At 28.9% G+C, this 23022-nt stretch overlaps 1 protein-coding gene across 1 annotated transcript in view; it reads left to right on the top strand.

The window, feature by feature from the left end:
- Positions 1-17949: 17949 nt before the first annotated feature.
- LOC107455600 (uncharacterized) overlaps positions 17950-23022 on the top strand; it is a gene marked incomplete in the record, with an annotated part of 72742 nt that continues 67669 nt past the window's right edge. Inside the window, 2 exon segments of the mRNA XM_071180337.1 lie at positions 17950-18087; positions 20209-20607. Of these exon segments, the coding sequence (XP_071036438.1) occupies positions 18060-18087; positions 20209-20607 (427 nt within the window).

The raw sequence follows: 23022 nt of genomic DNA, 5'->3' as shown, positions 1-23022 counted from the left end.
ACACCATCCATTAATAATTCGCATTTAATAAAACTCTTGAAATAAATAACAATGAAAATATTGTTTATATTCTTTGATAAAGAGTCATAAAAAGAAATTACAATTAAAATATTGTTTATATTCCTCAATAAAGAGTCATGAAGGAAAATTACCATAAAAATATTGTTCATGTTCTTCAATAAAGAGTCATGAAGGAAAATTACTATAAAAATATTGTTCATATTCTTCAATATAGAGTCATGAAGGAAAATTACCACAAAAATATTGTTCATATTCTTCAATAAAGAGTCATGAAGGAAAATTACTATAAAAATATTGTTTGTATTCACATTCAAACAATATTATTCTTGAGGAAAAACAACAAAAATATTATTAATGTTCACATTTTACAAGGAAAATAAATAAAAATACTGTTGTCGCTCACATTTAATAAAACTTATCAAGGAAAATAACAGTAACAGTATTATTGATATTTAAATTTAATGAATCTCGTGGGTTGTTGATTATTACATTTAATATAGCTCACGAGGAAGAATAAAAAAATAAAGAAAAAATAAATGTTGAAATATTGAAGTTTGCAAAATACTTATAACGTGTGACTGTACTTTTCAACGTAATTCTCAAAATTTAGTAGAAAAAAATGCAAGAATTTTCTGTTTTAAAATTCTACGGAAAAGGATGGTGACTTTTTAAGTAATGAAAATATAGGAATGAAATATAAGAAATATTCCTTATCTTCAGTTTAATTTCATTGTTTAGACTACGAAGTGATTAAATATAAATTGTAATGATTCATCCCCAAAAATGAAATACTATCTATCCTCTATGAATAGAACAAATTAAAATCATTGAAATGAAATTTCTCAACTGGATAAAGTTTCAGATTTTATGAATTTTAAGCTTTGTGCTAACAGATCTGTACTAATTAAAATGTTAAGCAGACAAAAAGAACTTCATAAACTAAAAGTATATTTTTAACGAATACATTGGATCGGGAATAAAAAAAAGGTGGTTAAAAAATTTTAATGAGATATTTCTTATCGTTTATTTTTTATAAAATAATTACTAAGAAATATCTTCAAGATAAAATACAGTTTTGATAAGATGGTATAGCTTATTTATATTCTGCTAGAAATTCTTTTGTGACGTCATGTTTTATTTATAATTATTTAAAATATAACATTTTAATTGTTAAATTTAAAATAATTTGTTTTTCATAATCATAACAAGACTCTGAAATATTAACATCATTATCTAAAAATGATGCCATTTCTTCCTAATAGTTGTTTTCTTTATGATTTAACTAACCTAAATAATAAACGGTACAAATGAATAATTATTTTACGGTTAAAGGCTAAAAGGTGAAAGTCAATAAATCTGAAGGAAGGAAGTATTAGAAATTACACATAAAAAACTAGTAAATGACTCACTATAAGTCTCTTGTTTATAAGATGGTTGATTTAGAAAAAATGCTATCATTATTACGGTTGGTGATTGATAACATGCAAAATGAGTTACAACTAAGAAATATTGCGTCATTTAATGAAATGCACGAATTTCTTGTGAGGATTACGTGCAAAACAGTTTAGCCAAGTCATTAAGAGAGAAAAAAAAGTGTATTATAGGAACATAAATATAATTTTAATTTTACAATGATTGTTTCGATTATGAGTGATAGTTTTTTTCCGACAAATAATAGATAACACATTTCGACATTTCGACAAAAATAAAGAAGAACTAAAAGGACCTTTTAAAAAATATTTAGCTTAGAGAGAGAAACAGATTGCAAATTTGAATTTAGCGAGATGAAAGTATAAAAATCTGTAAAAAACCTCATGCGACGGGAAAAAAAATTGTTTCCTAGTGTAGTTAATGGAGAAACAATAATTATTTTATGTTGTTGTATAAAAATTGTGCCCAGAAAAATATACAAGCCTAGATAACACAACTTTACTATGCTTTATTTACGCAAGATCTTTATAACTGATTCTAAACTTCTGATATGAAAATTCATGATAAATTAAACCAAATATTTTGATTAACAGAACTTTAAGAACTATACAGTTAAGAGCTTTTTATGAAAAATGTTTTTGACAGAATTCGTGAAAACTTCACTCTTATTATTAAGAATTTTTTTTAATGATTTTTGGAAGATACTGTTAAGAAAATGACATTTATTAATATAGTGGAATTTTATTAAAAATAATGGAAAAATTATTTTAAAAATAGAAAAATTATTCAAAAACTGAAAGTGAAAACTTGATTCAGAATGGTAAAATATAACAGAAAGATATTATTTCCCCCGCTTGTTATAATCTAGATAATTTTAGGAAGAACACTGAAAAAAAAATGTTTATTTTCAATATTTGGTTAAAACAGAAGCGCATAATATGATTTATCGAAATGAGAATGAAATCTTCGTTAAAAGATTGATATCATCACAAGATGTTCAACGCTTTGCGGTGACAAATGAGCTCAATAAACACTAGAAAAAAGCTGACGAAAGGTTATTCACATCATTCAAGATAACTTTCTATCTTTGAAAAGTAAAAAAAAAAAAATATTTATTTCAAACAGTATTAAGAAAATAGTTTTTGGACACCGAAATTTGTTACGGATGATGTATTTCAAACTGAATATTGACAAAAAGTTGTTTTTTTTTTCTATCGTCAAAAAATCCAAAAATCTTCTTGCCCAAAATTGAATTAAGAACATAATTTTTTGTCAAAGAGTTGTTACAAAATGATTGTTGATAAAACGTTAAGCTCAAGACTATTTTCTAAATTTGTTAATATTTTTGAAATACAGTCGATGTATTTGAAATTTAATATCAATAAAACACTGATAAAATATTTCTAGTTTTCTTAATAATAAAATATATCTTTACTAGATTCTATTTGCGATTCGAATCTTCTTCAGTATTTCAAATGTAATCCTCTGTAGTTAACTTAATACGCCGACAGGAAATAATTACATAGTTATTCTATCTTAAACTAAGCAATTTACTACTTGAAAACGTTTCTAAGAAAAATTTTTATGAACAGACAAATGCATATTGAAACTTATTTTGTCTTTCCTGTTCATCTGCCAATTTACATAAATTGATACATTTTACAACCATATCAACTTAGGATTAACTAGATCGCTTTTTTCACCAACCCCTACGATTGCTTTGCAATATTTTTTTTATATAATACTATATAATATAGTACATAATACTATACTTTTTATATAATACTATACTTTTATACAATACTATATAATATAATACTATATAATACTACAAATATTGATTATTACTAAATGAAAATTGAAAATTATTCAATTTAAAAGTCCTGAAATTCTTCATGGTGTTAACACAGATTTAATTACCAATACTATCGGAATAATATTTAAATAATCATTTTGCTCAGCTATCAATTCAACTGCGTTCACAAACTTGTTTTTTTTTAAAAAAATATATACTTGTTTAGTTTTTCATTACAATAAAAACTCGATATATGTTTTTTGCCAATGACATTTTTAGCAATAGTATAAAAATTTAATTCCTAGGCTTTCTTCGCCTTTTCAAATACTTATTTTGTAATAAATCTTTCAAGTTCATATATTGACTGTTTTACTTAAAATTTATTATAGGAGTAAATACAACATAGTGAAAAGCAAATATTTACTGCTAAATAATTTTAAAATAGTAATAAATATGTTCATTGTAAAATTTGACGCAATAATGTTATATCTTACGATTATTCACATCACTTTTAGTTTTAAATCTCTAAATTTGAATTAAAAACATTATACAACTAGGGAATAGTATTTAGAAGGAATGTTAACTATTGCAAGTAAATCAAAGATTTTATAAGTTTTTTTGGGTAAATACCGTGAATAATGGATAAATAAATAATTTTCGGGTATATATCTTTATAACTTTTTTTGCTGATGACAGCCAAAGTTATTTGAATCATCATTGTTTAGTTATGATAATATCAGGTAATATAAAGATATGTAATAACATTTCAACAATTTCCGTCAGTTGCAGTGATACCATCAAGATTTTTTACTTCTTTATTTTCAAGATTTTTCATCATTTTATGAATTGTAGAAATAGAAAAGTATTTGAAAGGTTTTTTGTTGTTTTTATCATATATATTTTGATTTGATCTGCAGATTTATAGAGGCATTTCATCATTTTTGAAGAAGAATGCATTTGAAATGGGATAAAACTATATTTAGCGGCCTATCTAACCAAATATGAAATGTAATCACAATTTTACAGTTAAAATAAAAAAGAACCTTGTGGTACGAGAATGTATATAAAGTTTGAATAGTATACTTTCTGCAATCGAATTATAACCACTAAATATTGGTTTTCATATTTTTAAATAATAAAATAAATAATCTACAGCAGTTTTTTCGTCCTTGCTCTTGTGAGGAGGGTACATGTTTATTTTGTTTCAGAACAGATATGTAATTATTCAAGGCCACCATTATTTAAATATGACTACGTCGTGCGAACTGCAACAAGAAGACTTCCTTCAAATGCAGATGTCCGCAAGTCTATAGGTGATATAGATTGATTCATTGCCAACTTAAAAGTCGTGCCGTTCTGCATGACCAAACGGAGNCTTCAGTTTCTACTCATAGGAGGGTGGGAAATGCCATCTCTACTTATACTCTTAACTCTATGGACCAAACGGAGGAACGTGTCGTTAAGAGGAATTAGTCTCCTAATGAAAAGAACAAAAAGAAGAAATGTGGAAAACGATTCGGTTTGGCATGACAACTCGTTTTGACAACAAGATTGAAAGTTCTTCCGTCTCTCCTTGTTCCAGGAAGGGAGGAGAGAGCACATTCAATCCCTTGGTGTAATGGGTTGTTTGACCCTTAACTTGACCTGTTTGTTAAGCAAGTAAGTTACTAAAATGTTATACACCCACGCCTTCCATGCCGATGTCTGTGGGAATCAGATCTGAAGTAATGATGAGCTTTTAGCTCTCTACTAGCAATTACTGCTTTTATTTTCATTATCGTCTGCTTTATGAATTTACGATGAGGAGATAGAAGTTGTAGAATGCTGTGAATCTGTTTCGTATCCATTTAATCACATATTTCGGAAGTGTTAAGTGAAGGTCTATGATCAGCGTAAAGCTTGAGGGAAGTTTGAAAGGAAGCCCCTAATTTGAGGGAAAACATACTTGATAGATTGTTTTTGGTGCAAAGAAAAAATAGACTCCGATAACAAAGACTCTTTCATGAAGAGAAAAATTGTGAATATGGGTTGGCTAGAATTTCTTTTGGGATTTAGATTGTTTATATTTTAAGTTCATTTCTTTCTAGAAAAAAGAATTGTAATACAGAAACTGGCACCATCAGTTTTAGTAGAAGGTTCTAGTAGTCATTGCTGCAAATTTTGAGGAAAAGTCAGTCATTGGAAGTTTTAGGAAAAGTAAATATAACTGTAATTTTTCGATCAAATAAAAATATTTGTCAGAATTTTTTTAAATTGGATGAAACTTGGAGTGCTAAAATTTTAATTTCAAAACAACAAATACAATATTATGCGATAAATAGTAACATTAAATAAGCAAAAATTTTTTTTTTTTTTTTTGAAATTTTTTTGTAGTTATTCACAATTTCGTCCAATGGGTATAAAGTCAAGTCTAGAAAAATGTCAAGTAAGGTTTAAAGTTCCAGAATTCGTCATTTTCGAAGTGATCTCCAAATTGTTTCATTTTCACAATTTGAGGGAGATAATTAAAAAATTCAAATAAAGATATATTTAGCTCCCTTTCGTTGAGCATGGTAGTTGAAGAATTTAACGGATATTTAGAAACAAATGAATTAATATGTCACATATCTACGAAAAGTTTTAATGAAATAAATTAATATTCATTCTTTGTTACGTAATATTAAACATTCTTCAAAATAACATTGGATCACATGTAAGGTAACCGACTAACGACAAGACTACAAAGTTTCTAATTATACCTCCCTTTTTTTATAGAACATTCTAATTTCAAGTAATTGGACAAATTTCGAGAGCGTTTTTATTTCTTCCTCGCTGAACTCTTAATTTGCGATCCTTCATGTGTATATATATTTTTTTACTTCATATTTATACGGATTGTAAAAATATACAATAATAGTGGTCATTTCGGAGCCCCTTTATGACATTGTGGAAAAATTTCGAATTTTCCGATTATGATCTGATAAAAATGAGAAAAATGTAAATTTATTCATTTCCGGAAAAAAATAAAATTCTTAGTACATTAATTGTGTTATATAAATCGAAATATTTCTGATTGAATAGCACTACATGAAAATACGGAATAGCACTATGCGGATTGTGAATAGCACTATAAGTTCAAAAAAGTTTCAATAAGTCAAGGACTTTAAAAAATATTCAATCTTTCTACTCTACATTAAATTGGTATGAGCTTTCAAACAGCAAAGGATCCTTTATTTTCTTGATTCCATATTATTTTTTGAAAATTCTTTTCTGTTTCATTTGTTTGTAAAAAAGTGCCATATGTTTATTCATTTCAATAGTTTTGTGTAATAGTATACGTTATAAATATTTCTTGGAAATACATGAATTTTCTTCAAAGTTATTTTTCGATATCACTTTTAAATAAAATTTGGCATTTAATTTTTAAGTAGGGATGCATGTTTTTTTTTGTTGTTTTGTTTGCATCGTTTAAAAACATTACTTTTCGATTAGCAATTTTGCCCAAATTTTATACGGAGCTCTGTACTAAATGTAAGTTCAAGTTTCAATCGTTTTTTGGCCGCTAAGAGCAGAATTTATCATCAGTCTAAATTTTAGCCTTCTTTTTTGAATCGCAAGAATGCTCAGATTTTAACTGGATCAGTGTGCTTATTGACAATAAGAGTTTTATTAATTTTGTAACAGCTACAAGTCGAATTTAAGCTTGATTATTGAAAAACGAAAATTTATATCCAGTCTGAATTTTGACTCCAGTTCGACTAGATAGATTGTTTATATGTTTATTGGTGATCTATGTTTATTGGTGATCTATGTTTATTGCAGGATAGCATTACAATTTTAATCTTTTTTAACCATTACAAGCAAAACTTTTCGTCATATTATTGATACAAAAATCATCATCATCAATGGCACGACAGCCCAGGGTGGGATTTGGCATTCTCAAAAAGTTTTTTCCAGACTGACCTTTTTCCTGCTAGCGTTTTCTAGCTTTTAGTTTTTAAGACTAAAAGGTCTTTTCTCTAGGCAATCTATCCATCTCAAATTCGGCCTGTCTCTTTTTCGTGCGCCAGCTGGTCTGGCATTGAAAACTCTTTTTGTGGTGCGGTCTTCATCCACTATTTTATTCTTTGTTGTTTAATGAAGTTAATAATATCAGGTTCATTAAATGAATTCATTATACAAATTTTTTTAATCGTTGAAACGAATTTTGATAACTTTTCAGTTAGTTAGTCTAGCGCATGGGTCGCCAAACTTTTTTGATCATAGACCCCTTTATAATTTTTCGAAATCTCCATCGACCCCCATAAAACTAATTTTCTGTTAATTAAAATAAAACTCTATTAGATACTGTGTTTGTACATTTATTTTATAATTTTCAGCATTTTTTAGAGTAATAGTACATTGTGTAACAATAGTTTTATGAAAAATATATTAATGTTGAAATTTAAATACCTTAATATTTATTTAATAATAAGTAACTATAAATAAGTAGAAATAATAAGTAAAGTAACTACAGATTTATTGCTTCTTAATCAATGAGATGGGTGTGCCCTGTGTTTTATTGCAAGGTTCGCTATATTGGGCTCAAAATTGGTCAATTTTAATCTTAAAACCCCTCGAAACTCCACATTTAATTTATAACGGTACGTAGTTAAGATTGAATTCACCGATTTACCCCTCCGATTCGGATCGACCCCCATTCGAACCCCTGGCTCAGATCGACCCCCGCTTTTGTTAAATAGACCCCTGGGGGTCTATATAGACCACTTTGGCGACCTCTGGTCTAGCGTAAAGTGATCTGATGTTCTCAAGTCACGAGGGCAATACTCGAAGTACATTAATTGTTCTCAAAAACTCTCAAACTCTGAAAACAAAATGATCCCAAATTTCAACGTGTCCTCAAATGCTCGCGAATTTTTCCGCTTATTATCTTTTTTATATCCAGTCAAATATATATGTATAAAAAATCAGAAATACGCATGTTTTTTTTAAAACATGATAAATTCTGTCTTGCGGAGAAAACAAACGAAAATCAAAAAAGTGCATTGCTACAATTAACAGATGAAAACGCGTACTCATCTTCTTAAAATTATTTCATCACAAAAATTTTTTTTTTTTCTAATTATGTGCTCTTTCATTTTACATGATTCAAATGCAGTTCTAATGGTATTTCAAAATTGTTTAGTTATGGAAGCAATTTTGATGAAAATGGTTCTGTATATGATATTAGTTATCGGTTTAAAAAAAATCCTTGTTGACATATCATTTAATATTTTTCAGAAGTATATGAGTATCCTCAAATCACAAAATTTTTCGATGATGCATCACTGATTTGTCTTTAAATCATGGTTTATAAATTTGATCCCCTTAGACTAGAATATTAAATTTTCAACTATAGCCTTATGCCGATGTTAAAAAAGAGCTATATTTCTTTTTAAACGTTGCAAGCAAAATTTATTGGCAAATTTCGACCACTTTCTGACAAACTAGAGCTCTGTACCAGATGATAAAACAAATTGCATTTATATCTTGAATGTTGTTAATAAAATTTATCGCCATTTTCGTGTTAGGTCTAGCTAAAATAAAACTTTTCTCCTTCATTGTCTTGATGTAAAACGTATTTTTTTTTAAAAAAAAATTATTTTTATAACCAATCTTGTTTTTCAACACGAGAAGTGTAAATATAACTTGTTTTAAAAAAATATCTTAGTCTTTAACTCATCAAGTTTAATAACCTTTGATATTTTCTTTTCCTAAACTTTTTTTTTTCAAATCGTGAACCAACTTCCCCTATCTCTTTCAGAACGAAATTCAAGAACTCAGTGTCTTTCTCATGTTAATCTATATAGAAAAAAAACTGATTTTGATCTCGCCGCTTTCACAAGATATTTCATTGAAACTTGGTGAATTCAACCATGCCTTTAAAAATAATACAATCTATCTGCATTGTGTCGACTCGGAAAAAAGAGGCCTTTTCTCTCAGCTGACTGTGCAAATGGGTCTCTTAAGAGCGATTGATGCTGTCCTCAACATCATTCAGTTGAGGCTAAAGCGGTATTTACATTTCTCACTTTCATCATTCAAAGAGGGTTGCAGGGTATGATTTAGTGAGCAATAAATTCTCTTTTTTCACTTTTTAAGGACTTTCGTTTTACTAAGTTACGCATACAATAATCATTTTTAATGAGAATTATAGAAAATTAATTTTTTTTTATACTGTCATTACTTTAAAAAAAATTCCAATCGTTTTTTTCTTCTTCATGTTTTGTGATTACTAGAGCCCGGATTTTGATGACCTAAAAAATCTCAACTAATGCCCTTAAAAAGTGCAAAAAAATTCCCTTAAAAGGGCAAAAAATGCCCTTAAAAATGCAAAAATTGCGCAAAAAATGCCTTAAATAAAGTAAAAATATTGAATTAAAAAAATGTTTTGCTCTTTAAAATTANAATAATCATTTTTAATGAGAATTATAGATAATTAACTTTTTTTATATTGTCATTGCTTTAAAAAAAATTCCAATCGGTTTTTTCTTCTTCATATTTTGTGATTACTATATGAAGAAATTGTAATTTCAAATCCTTCAGTTTCTAAAGCGTTATTTATATTTCTTATTTTCTTCATTCAAAGAGGATTACTGGGTATGATTTAGTGAGCAATAAATTCTTTCTACTAAATTAATTCTTTTTAATAAATGACCAGTTTTTACTAGAACTTTTGTTTAACTTACCATTGTTGAAATTTTTTTTCTCCAGTCATTTGACTCTGTTTTGTTCTTTTTATATGCAACTATGCAAAGATTGTAACTTCAACTTTAAAGTAAAGCCTGAGACTATATTCTATTATCACTTAATTGCACAGATTCTACATACATCGAATTAGATTAACAATAATAATAATAAAAACGTAACTATTTCAGTACGTTCTTTGAAGAAAATAACTTCAAAGAACATAAGATTCTAGGAACATAAAGATGTTGAATGGACAGTCTAAGAAACATTTAAAGACACCAAATGGAATGTCGAAGAATTCCATGACGATGTTAAATGAAATGTTATCATTTTATTAATTGATTTGGATTTTAAAAAAATTTTGATGATCGTATGTGTAATCATTGTACTTATAAAATGTTGTATAAAGCTAAGGAGAACGTGAACTTTTGTTTTTCAATTATAAAGGAGGAAGTTATAGTGGAAACAGGCTAAAATAATGAAGTAAATAGGGTGCGGTTTAGAACATTTATCTGCATGAGGAAGACGCTTTAATCGTAAATTAGTTCCCATCGTCTGGGAGCCTGCAGTGCATTAATATTATCACGATTGTATTTTTACACTACCGCTATAATTACTCAATCTTGGGATCATTCATGAACGAAAAAAGGTGTCTTTAAAGCATTCTAAAAACATTTATCGTGTTTGTATTTTACGTCTATCGATGTAAAATATTATTACTACTATAATGATTTGCAATGGCGAGTTACGTGTAACACTTTGCCAAGTAAAATGGCATCCAAAACATAATACAATAAAATATGATTTAAACATAAATAAGCATAATTAAGACACAAATAAACATAACAAAATAAAAATGTTAAATAAAAACATAACATAAAATCGCAGTTGAAATATAAAAAGAAACATAACGAGATATACATACTCGGGTTGCCATAAAGGTAACTATATCGACCATCACGGTGATCAACTTGGTGATAATCCAAGGGACACCTCGCAATATACGATAGACTATCCGTTACAAAGTACTAATTATACCCTGTAAAATATCTGCTATTGCAGAAAAATGTGAAGTTCGTTACCTTAGTTTGCAGAACTCTTAAATGTTAAAATCAAATAAAATGTCTACTGTATTTAATTGGTATGAAAATTATTTTTTATCAATGTATTACTTTTCTATTTTAAACAGCTAAAAAATATTCAAAGCTATTTTGTATATATTTCAGACCTGTTGAATTCTTGTTCTTCATATGAGGCATGAAAAAATATCTGCATTAAATAAAGTATACAAACGTAGTAAAAGGAAAATATATTATAGCATGTTATAAACTGTAGTTTAAAAACCACAGTTAAAATCAAACGAGCTTTTTTGTTGTTAAAACAAAACTAACCATGTTTTTAAAAAATACTTTTGGGAATTAAAATTTCCATAATTTATAGAAATTCCGTAGTTTGATTAAAACTAAATGATGTTCATAATTGGTTATAGTCACATCCCACGTTTTTTTTTTTTTTTTTTTTTTTTTTTTTTTTTTTTTTTTTTTTTTTTTTTTTNTTTGATTTTAATTGCTTATTGAATCTGTATTACTTTAAATAAACTTAAATCTGTAATTTTCAAATGTTTATGTAAAATTGGATATCCACAAAATGATCCATGTAAAATAAATCAATGTGAGCAAATTTAAGATTAAAGTTGTAATGTCTTTTAAAAAAAGCTTAAAGTAAAATAGACCATCCTTAATTTCATGTTCTCTCAGCTATTAAAACTAGTTTATTTATAAAATTATAGAAAAATGGAATGCTCTAAAACTTTATTTTAATTTAATTGTTAAATATGTTATTATTGCTAATCAAAAGTAGAAATAGGTATAACGTTGTTTTTTAAATTTTATTTTTTTAAGTTTATTTTAAAATTATTTTCTGTTACAATAAAATGTATTGTATATATGCCGTATATTTATATTCATCATTATAATATTTTTAAATTTGCTTTTTTTATATTAAAAAAGTATCCTAATTATATTAAAAACATGAGTTAAAAAAATACTCAAAGTTGATTTAAAATATTTTTAAGTATTTTTTTTTCTCATTTAATGCTGAAGTACTAATAAAATAACATTTAGATATTAAATGTTTAATCGCATGTTAAGTGGAGTTGTAATAAATAAGCATATTCTAAATATTTAGTTATACTTTTTTTTATGTTCGTATATTTATGAAAAAAAGGAACCATTTTTTAATTATTTGCTCAAAATACTAATCAATTTTTTAAAACATTTCCATAAAAGTTTTTTTTTATGGTTCCGTTACTTTTTGGGGCCTAAAATATTATTTAATCTTTTGTTATAAATACATAAAAAATCCGGTTTAAACCGAAAAAAAATTGTGTTTTTTTCCTACCCCGGGAAAAAACAAAGATGACTGCCAAGTAAACGAGGGCGCCACTCTCGATTTTAAACAAATATAATAAATGTGGAGTTATCTGCACATTAGCAGCCATCACACTATACGTACATAAACTGAAGTAATTACTTGAACAAACAATATAGCATTATTTTGAGAACATATTTTTTTAAAAAAAAAAAAACAGAATGAGAAAAAACTCTGCCACCAAAATACATTTTGTTATCTCAGTTAGAAGAAGTCATACTTATAACTTTTTGTTATCTAATCAGTAAAAATGAATCAGTGAGTCATCTTTAACGGTTCTTATTATAAACACATTTCATAATTGCATGTAGTATATCTAAAAGATTCAAAGATATCAAACTTTTGAATCATTGATAATTCAAAAATGATTGCAAAAGTTTGATAAAAGTATCTCTATAATTATTTCTTCTTAGCCTCATAATTGTATGAAAGACACATTTTGAATTAAATTGACTTGATATGCACCGATAGAGAATTCATGGATAATTACTAAGTACTTATCGGGAAAAATGTAAAACAAGTATAATTTGTCAGTATAAATTGTCCAATTAACAATCATGTATTGTTCTATTTCGAATAGAATACTTTTCTTTGTTTCAGTTAAAAAAAACGAAAGAAAAAAAACTAATCATCATGAATAACTAACTATGTGGTAATTTAAGAAGTAACTAAGTTAAAAAAAATTTTTGAACCAATAGCAATAATAACATTGTAAGTTGCCGTTGTTTTCTGTCCGAATATCATAAAAATTAAAAATCAAACTAGAGAAAAAATTTCTATGTATTTTCGAAAGTAAATTGTACTCTAATCTCGAGTGGAAAAAATAGACGAAACTCGGCTACGACGTAACACTAATGCGATTTTAATTTACTAAGCAAGAGTAGTCGAATCGAAATTTCAAGCCATTACATCCGTTCACTAATGATCAGCGAGAATTTTCCTTTGTGAGTAACTAAACTTTTTTTCTTCACAAAAAAAAGATTGAACGCCATTCTAGTTTAAAATTATCAGACAAGCAAAAGTAATAGAATTGAAATTCAAAATCTAAGACCTGTCCACTAATGGTTAGTAGGAATATTACATAGGTAAACTCACAAACCATTGTTCATTAATGGTTAGTGGGTTTACCTTTGTAATATGGGAAAATTTACCACGCGTCCCAGGGCGACAACAGATAATGAACGGCGACCAAAAAATGCCTGTCAGTCATCATCCGATCGCCACATTTTTCAATGAAAACGCATTCATTCAATGCATAATGCATTCTCTTGTGCATTTCATTTTTTGAAAAAGTAAATATGGTGGCTCAGGGCATAGAGCACTCGCCTCCCAATGAGGCGAACTGGATTCAAATCCCAGCGACGGCTGGTCGATACGAATTCCGCACCCGACTCACACCACTCTACTGGTATCCTCAGTATATCCTCAGTGGTAGAAGGATCATGGGTTGGAATCCCCTTGAAATTAGCCGTGGGAAGTTTTCGTGATTTTCTTCTCCATATAAGCAAATGTGGATTAGTTCCATCAAAAGTCCTCTACGAAGGCAAAGAATATTATAATTAATACTATAGAAATAATTAATACTATAGAAGATGATTGGCATTTTGAAGCATTATTGAATAAGATTAAGAAGAAATTCCGATGAATGCTTTGAGTGCTGTTGGCATCTATTTCGAGGGGGGGGGGGAAACTAAAGCTTATACTTATTCACTTACTATAATGATTTTGTACATTGTGGCTCTTTTGTTTACGATAAACAAAATCCTTTTACTTTAAAATACAGATCGGAATTTTTGGTTTGAAACTGCTTGAGAACTTATAGGATAACCTGTATACCCCGACCCTATACCCCGAGCATACCCTGTATGATTAAGAAAAGCATCAAGTTTCTATAATTCCCATCATGATCATTAATACTGTTCGATTTCAAATTCAGTTATGAACATTATCAACAAATATTCCATAGATTAATGTGAAGACACAATTTTTAGACAGATGATTCATTATAAGACTATGTAAAAAAAAAATATGTGAAGAATTTCTCGCGACATGCTTCAAGTTTTTTTCCCTCCCTTTTATCTCCTTTTAGTATAATAAATTGTTTTGTTCCAAAGATTAAGCCTTCTCTTTCAAACACTTCTAAGTCCCTTCCTATCTCTTATTTCCTTTTTTTTTCCTACTTCTTTTTATCTACTTCATTCATACTTTGAAAAAAATAATGTTCAGAATAACAGCATCATAACCGTCAGTGATTTGTTGAGTTAAAGGTAAATAATAGGCCCCTGGGGCAGAGCTAGATACTTTACGACTTTTTCTTCTGCCCACAAACGCAAACGATCTGTGTAAACTCTCTTAAAATGTAAACGAACTTCTTACTGCATATTCTTTCTTTTTGTAAAATATAACATTCCGAATGAACGTTTTTTTTTTTTTTTTTTTTTTTTTTTTTTTTTTTTTTTTTTTTTTTTTTTTTTTTTTTTTTGCACTTAATGACGTAGACGTGTTTGTTTTGAGCGGTGCTTTTGTATGTTTTATTTACTCTGTTATGCAAATGCTGAAAGAGTTCATTAGCTTAATAGTAGTTGGAAAAAAATTTGAAAAGAAGAAGGGTTAATAAATTTTTAAATTAGGTACCATTTTAAATTAAATTCATTAAATTAAAAATAAATAATATGATTTTTAAATTTAATTTCTACAAATTTATTACCTCAATAACATTTTTTAAGAAATGAAGAAGCGTTGATAACCATTTTAAATATTTTAGAATATTTTTGTCACACCAATACTTGAAATTATTAGTAATTAAAATTATAAAAATTAAACCAATTATAGTTAAATTAATAATTAAGTCTTTTTTATTATTATTATTAATAGCAAGTTTGTTTTTGAAACAATTTTTGACCGTAGTGTATAAATACTATTTTCTTCTCTTAATTTGATTGCAGACTTAAAATTTCGTAAATTCAAGTGGATTATAATGGAAATTATGGAATATTTCAGAAACTTGTGTTCTTTTCCGCATTGATAGTTTTTTTTAAATTAACAATTTATACTTCTTTTTTTAAATTTTAGAAATATTACAAGCTAGTAAAAAAAGAAATACTGCAAACTGGAAAATTATATAATGTCTGAAAGCTAATTTTATCAAATCCGTTATAGAAAATATTGCAGTTTTCTCAACACGGCACTATTAGAATTTTTGGAACTCGTTGAAATTTTCTACAACGTTTATATGCTGAACCATGTTATCGAACAGTTTAAACTTGAGTGCCCATTTTTGAAATCAAATAGTTTCCTTTCACACATTTTTAAGGTTGATGCAAATCTGCACCGTATTTTGATATATGGTACCGATATCATTAACTAACCGATTCTACAGAGACTTCTGGGAGACATTAAATGCCATTTTTATTAAATTATCTTCTAAAAAACTTTGCATCAGGAAAGTTACTTGTTTACTGTTATATAACAATTCTTTATAGCCAACTAATTAAGACAAAATTAAGACAATATCAAAACTAAATCGTGTGCCAGTTCTTTGCAATGATTTTCTTTTTGATACAAAGAATAAAAAGCATTATAAACTAACAACCGATATATTTGGAGTCACTCTATTCTGCAATGATAAAACCAGTAGTCATCAATTTTTTTCGAGAATTAAACATTCGGCGTTGAAATTAGAAGTTGTCCTGACATTTCCATTAAAATGTGTCTAGTGTTTTAAGCACTGAACTACAATAGGATGTCAAACTGTTTCCTTCGATAATCTTAATGGTTCTTAAAACTGATATTGTTATTCATTTTACTTTTTAGTACACTCTCAGAAAAGTGGTACTACTTTAATATTAGTACCCTGAATCATAATATCCGGGGGCCAATTTGTTGCAAACGAAACAAGGTGATACATTGAACTATGTTTTTGATCATCAATTCAACTTGGCAGTATATTACTGTTGTAAAAATCATAGAATGACAATTATAGTTCAATTTTCAAAATTTCTAACCATGATATCGCTCATTAATTTTATTTTTTGCATTTTATAACCATCGTTGAACAGCCGACCCAAATTTCAGTTTACGCCTACCAATGTTCAACTCCGTAGCCTTGTACTTTTGAACCCAATCCAGATGACAAGGGAACTCCTGGATCAGTACTTCCAGAGGTATTAATATGTTATGGGAACTTGGAGAACCATTTTGTATGGGAACTATTTAATACACGGGGATTCTTCAGCATGCTGAATTCGAACTCCCGTTCTCACGATCACAACTCAAGCACCCTACCAACCAGGCTATCCAGGCCCATCGCTCATAAATTGCAAAGATTAACATTGTACTTTGTAATATATTTTCGAGTAAGCCACGATGCGTTATAGCAGTATTCCCCAATTTTTTAGCCGTGGCCCGCTGAGGGGGAGGGTTGCGTTGATTGTTTATGCTTTAGATGAATTTGATTTAATAATTTTAATTTTATTGTATTTAAACATGTTTTCACAGTAAATTACAGTTACATGCGCGGTTTTTGCACGGCTTTAGGTGACGTCTCTTATTTCCCAGTTAACCTCTCGTCCATAGAAAGTCGCTCAAACACGAGAGAAATACACAACAGCAAATAAATGGAAATAAGTTATTGTTCCTTTAGTGGCCTGGTGTCATTTGATTCACGGCCCAGTACCAGTCCGGGGTTTGGGACCACTGCGTTAACGGAGAAACGTGCTTCAAAATTTCTATTATAAAAGGGATTTTTAAATGTATTGAAATAATACATTTTTGGTCGATAATAGTGCATTCTTTTCAAGATATGCAGCGTTATTTTTCCATTGTACAAATTTTCAATAGGATCAAAGTATTTTTCTTTAAAATTCTGATGTTTATCATTAGGTTGCGAAAGCATCTCTTGATAAATATAAACATTCTATCTTCTCAATTGTTCTGTAACCCATTCTTTGTTGATAATTCGTTTATTAATAATTTTTTTAACTCAAAAAGAAATACTTCACAAAAAGCCATGCAAAAGGAAGCTTTTTGCGTTCATAAATCTTTCTACTTTGCAAATCAAAGTATTTAAGTACCTTTTTTTCCTCTAACTCAAATAATATAAAAATGCAACTTAATTACATTCCGTTATTTATTGACGGATATGATTGCCATGAAAATAACGTTTTTTTCTTCGAAATATGATAATAACATGTTTTATTTTAATGTCAAACAAATTAAAATTACATTGAATAGTTTCCCCAACTACCTTTTAACCGCAAAAGAAAATTACCGCTACGCATTCGAAGTTTAATCCCATCTTTTGGAAAACCTACAGATTGTGAAATGATTGGCAGACGAGGCATAGCATCGAGGATGATATTAACCTTGAAACGTCCATAAGGCTCATGGTATCTCAAACCATTCCAAAAAGAAATATATTCAGGGTTTTCTAGAGAACTCTGGTATAGACATGATTTCTCTTTTGATAAATGGCAACTGTGTCTACAATAGATTCTAATTTTGTGGAATTAATGTTCAATGGCTGAAATCGTATTATTTTTTATTCCTTCTTCTTAATAATAAGTCATTATCTCAAGAGTGTTTTAACTTATCCGAGCTTGGAGCATGCTGGAAAAGGAACTTTGAGTCTCGCTTTTGTGATCAATCACATTTTTTTTTATATAAATTTGGAAGTATGTCAAAAAATCCTCTTAACAAAAAAGGTAAAAATATTTTTCTTTGTTTAAAAATAAATAAGTAAAAAGTAGGGTATTGTGACTGATTTTAGTGAATGTTTTCCCTTTATTAAATAGATCAAAAGTTCGTGATTATTATTTACTTTTTGTTTATTAGTTATAATTAAATAGTTTAAGCTTCTTTTATAAAATAATGCCACGAAAAAAGTTGTTTGTCTACTTCGACTCAGCTATAAAACCATTCTTCATCAAAGCTTACGTTTTTGCATTTAAGACGTTACCAATTCTTGCTTGGGATATGCGAATGTGCTTTTGTTTGTTTTCAAGATATTAAAAAAATATAACTAAGTTACATCGTATATAGTTTGTATTTCAAAAACACTTTCAATTGCCAACTTTTTGGTTTCGTATATGGTTGGATTCCAAATTCGAGACATTTTCGATGTGCGACAATTTTTTTATTTTTTATTGTGGTATTCCGGTCTGTTTACTTAAATGCTTGTGATTTCCCAAAATACATACGATTAAAACTTATGTATCAAAACTTATGTACGTCAAAAGCTTTATTTTCCTTAAATTGTCAATAAACAACCCTGTGGCTGAATTTTTTCGGGCTTTCTGCGACAAACTTCCCTAGCATTAATAATATATTTTTCTTTAAAATAATTTCAATTATAACAATTACTAAATAAAAGTAACAGAAACGTTGTGTTTACGCAAGATAGTAAAGAATAAAAACGTAGAGAAAAGTTTAATTGTAAAAGTAATATTTTTTTTAATTCTAATATTATTGGCACTTTCTCACATTTTGCAGGTGGAAAAACGACCTTATTATTTCCCCTTTCTAATTTTGTAAATCATTACAAAACTTAAATTCATAAATAAATTACATGATAGTAAATTAAAACTTGTACATAAATTAAAAATCGTAAAATTCATGCAGTAATTCCAAAATAAAGATAGACGACAAAATCACACGAATGGGACTAAAATCTATCTGCAAAAACTCTGTAACGTTTTGCGACAATGTCGCCGCAATTCTGCCACAGGGATAAACAGCAAATCTAGAAAATGGGATCGTCAAAATTTTTTTTAAATATTTTACCAATTTCCAATAAGTAAAATAACTTAAGACACAAATGTATTGGGAAAATTTTTTTTTTATAACAAATCTAGAAGATAATTTTTTTTAGAAAAATTTCTGATGCATTTTACTTGTTTTGTGGTTATCCTTGAGAAGTATCCGGTCTGCTACTGTCAGATCTGTTATTGTCATATCTGTTACTAAAGATAATCATTTTTAAAATTGCGCAGTTCATGATCCTACCACTTTTTTAATATTGCTTTCAGGATTAAATATAAGAAAATAATCACTTTAGAAAGCAATCTTGAGATAAAGATTACAAAATTTTTTTCATCTTCAAAAATTGAGTATTTTTTTACATTGTTAGGTCTGTTACCAACTTTTAAAGTTAATTAGTGAAGCTTCATAAACTGCTTGTCATATACATAGTAAATCTGTGAGCCGTGTGTTTGAGCCATGATGTCTTAATCCGAAAACGTTTACACGCGATGGTAAAAAATAAATCTTTTATGTTAAATTGACCAATTACTAATAGTACTTGTTCGGTCTGTTACCAGTCAATGTAATTTTTTAGCTCAATGATGACTCGTTAGATCCAAGAGGTCAAAATTTCAATTTAATCTTGATGTTGAGTATTAAAATAGAGACATATACAAGAGATATACAGTAATCAATGTTAATCGCGATAAATTTTTAATTTTATTTTTAAGAAGATTTCAGTTTCAAAATTTCTTGAAATTTGAAAAACAATACACTCTGTAAAGAATTACGATGCAAATTACCAGCACTTGGGGTACTTCATCTGTAAAATTCATTATTATTGTAAAATATTATACCATACGGTGTATCAGATTTTTTGTTCCGTAACATGCCCCGGTAAAAATGGATTTTATGGCAAAAGTGCTGGAACCCTGAGTGTCGGTATACTCCTTATCGGAATTTGATCCAGATTTTTCGCTGTGTTGTGGAATAATTCCAAGCATCTTTGACTGTAATTCCAAGTATCTTTGACTGTTTATTCAATGCTCCAAATTATTTGTTAATATGTCTTTTATTTTTGTTAGAAAATCGACTACACCTGAACGTCATTGTTCATGATGACGACAAAGACATCATCAGCCGTACAAGAACTGCTGAAAATTGGAGTGTGCTGCGATCTGTATTCCGACCACCAGGAGGTTTGCGTAACCCTTCTGAATTGGTCTCTCAACTACGGACTCCATCACCTACACTCTACATCGAACTCAAAAAACATTTAAAGGATCCAAGTTGGGCTCGGGAATTCGTGAAAGAAAACGGTGTAGAATCCCTCCTTGAGACTTTGAAATCTCTTCAAGGGCGAAATTTAGAAGAAATACAGTTAAAGGTGGAGTGTGGTCAATGTTTGAGACTAGTGATGGATTCTCGTGTAGGATTGGATTACATAATGGAAAATGCTGACTATGCTCATAAATTGGCCACGGGTAAGTGATAATTTTTATATGTCATTAAAACCGCTCAAAGGTTCCATAATTATTCGAATAAAAATGTTTATTGAAAGATTATGCATTAATTAGCAAGCTTCTATCCAATATATTTCCATTGCTGTATAGAATCTCAGTTGTATTTCTGGAAGCGGCAATGTTTGCTCATTTTTCTTTTCTTTTCTGGTGTTGAAAATAGCTTAACATATAAATTGTATTGTCCGTACACAGTAAGAAAGTGACTAACCTTCTGAGAGTTTATTTTGATAGTACTGAAGCATCAACATTGGCATGAGTCTTCCCCTTCCTTTAATTTCAGTTTTTGTGTATCACTTATTTTTTAACTAATGGACACGTTCCGTGATTTGGCCACCAATTCTCTTCTTACGATGAAAGAACTATATATAGCAGAAGAACCAACATTATACCAGAACTCAGAAAACCTGTTGAAAGTAATGAATACGGCAATGAGCCGTGGTAGCTCAGGAGATTGACTCCTAATGAGGTAACCCGGATTGAATCCCATCCCAGCGATGACTGGCCGATACGAATTCCGTTCCGAACTCGCACCGATCACAGTACTGGCGTAAATATCTTCAGTGGCAAACGGATCATAGCTTAGAGTCCTCTTGTAGTCAGGCTAATTGTGAGAGGCTTTCGTGGTGGTCCTCCCCATTTAAAGCAAATACAGGTTAGTTCAATAAAGAAAGTCCTCCACGAAGGCAAATTCCGTCTAATACTTGACACATGAGTTCCTTTGCCTGGATTGGGATCAAAATTACAAGGCTACGGAATTGAATATTGGTAGCAGTAATTTTAGAATTTAGTCGGCTGTTCAATGTCGATTATAAAATAAAATATTGTAAAAATAAAATGAATACGGCAAAGTGGGACCACACCAAAACAGATAAATCATAGTAAAAAAGGCGATCAGCCATTGACACGAAAGACAAAACAGAAATTAAAAAGCAAGGCCTAAAAAGTTTTGTCAGATATAAAGGAATAACTAATAAACTGAAATTTTTTTACGCAGAGCTCAGGAGTGAAAATAATTAAGAAAATTTCACCTTTAGCATTTATTCGCCACGTTATGTATTACATGGTAAAAATTAGAATGTACTTAAGCGTTTAACCTTTTTTTTCCAAATGAATCATGCTTGACAAATAAGCAAATGAATAATTACAGCATTGCAATAACGTAACTGTAAAAAGTAGCTTCAAGTGCAAAGGGTACGAAAATAAAATGTTGTTCTCTGTCATAAACAAATTTAACTGAAACGCTTATCACTAACAACCCATCAAAAAAAGCAATTGTTTCACTACATCCTCTTTGCGTGGTTGGCCTGCTAATGATGGTATAAAATTTATATTGAAGGAAGGTAAGGACCAAGAATGAAATATTTATGGCAGCCAGGTCGAATACCTCACATAAGTATTGCTCTATAAATACCTTTATTTATTGATGTGATGGGGAAAGTTGTTGATTGATAGGTTTTGTATCTAAACAAATAACTGTGTATTGTTCGAAATGTGTATTCTGCATTCACCACGTTTAAATACTTCCACTCATAAATAGCTGTAATGTAAGCGTTTAATAGTTCCCGTTTTACAAACGCAATAATTCGCCGAAGATAGCTTAAGTAGTCGATTTAGAATTTTATTGGGTCGATGTGTTTGTTTATTGAATATTTTTTCATATATTACCGAGTTTTTTATTATACAGAATATCTAGGTAATGTGCAGATTTACCAGGATAATCCGTTAAAGTGCTGAAAATTGTTTCAATTCTCAATTTATTTAGGTAATCCGTAAATTACCTAGATAATCTGCATATTACCCACATGGAACTCGTTAATCTGTATATTACATACAAGACACTCGTCAATCTACATATTACCTGCAAGGCGCTCATTAATCTGCATATTACCTATAAGGAAGGCACTCGTTAATCTGCATATTACCTAGAAGGCACTCATTAATCTGCATTTCACCTACTAGGAAGGCACTCGTTAATCTGCATATTACCTACAAGGCACTCATTAATTTGCATTTCACCTACAAGGAAGGCACTCGTTAATCTGTATATTACCTACTAGGCACTCGTTAAGGTGAAAGTAAGATCTTTGCTGAAACAACAACAACAACGTTTCTGTGTGCTTAAATTAGCATAATCTTATTTATTAATTTTTTGATGTCTAAAAATTCAAGTGAATACAACCATCAAATTAATTGATAGAATCAATCATGTATCAATTAACACATCAAATACAAAGTATCAAACTCTTTAAAATATTACTGGTGTGTTTCAATTAAGAAAATTAATAAATGTTATTTATTTATTTTTCAGTACCTAAAGAATCAAAATTATATACTATTACGAAAGCATTTTACAAATTTTTTAACTTTATTATACGG

Source organism: Parasteatoda tepidariorum, chromosome 4, assembly GCF_043381705.1.
Source record: "Parasteatoda tepidariorum isolate YZ-2023 chromosome 4, CAS_Ptep_4.0, whole genome shotgun sequence".
Lineage (NCBI taxonomy): Eukaryota > Metazoa > Arthropoda > Arachnida > Araneae > Theridiidae > Parasteatoda > Parasteatoda tepidariorum.
The sequence above is the reverse complement of the archived record's forward strand: the minus strand, read 5'-3'. Positions and strand labels throughout refer to the sequence as shown.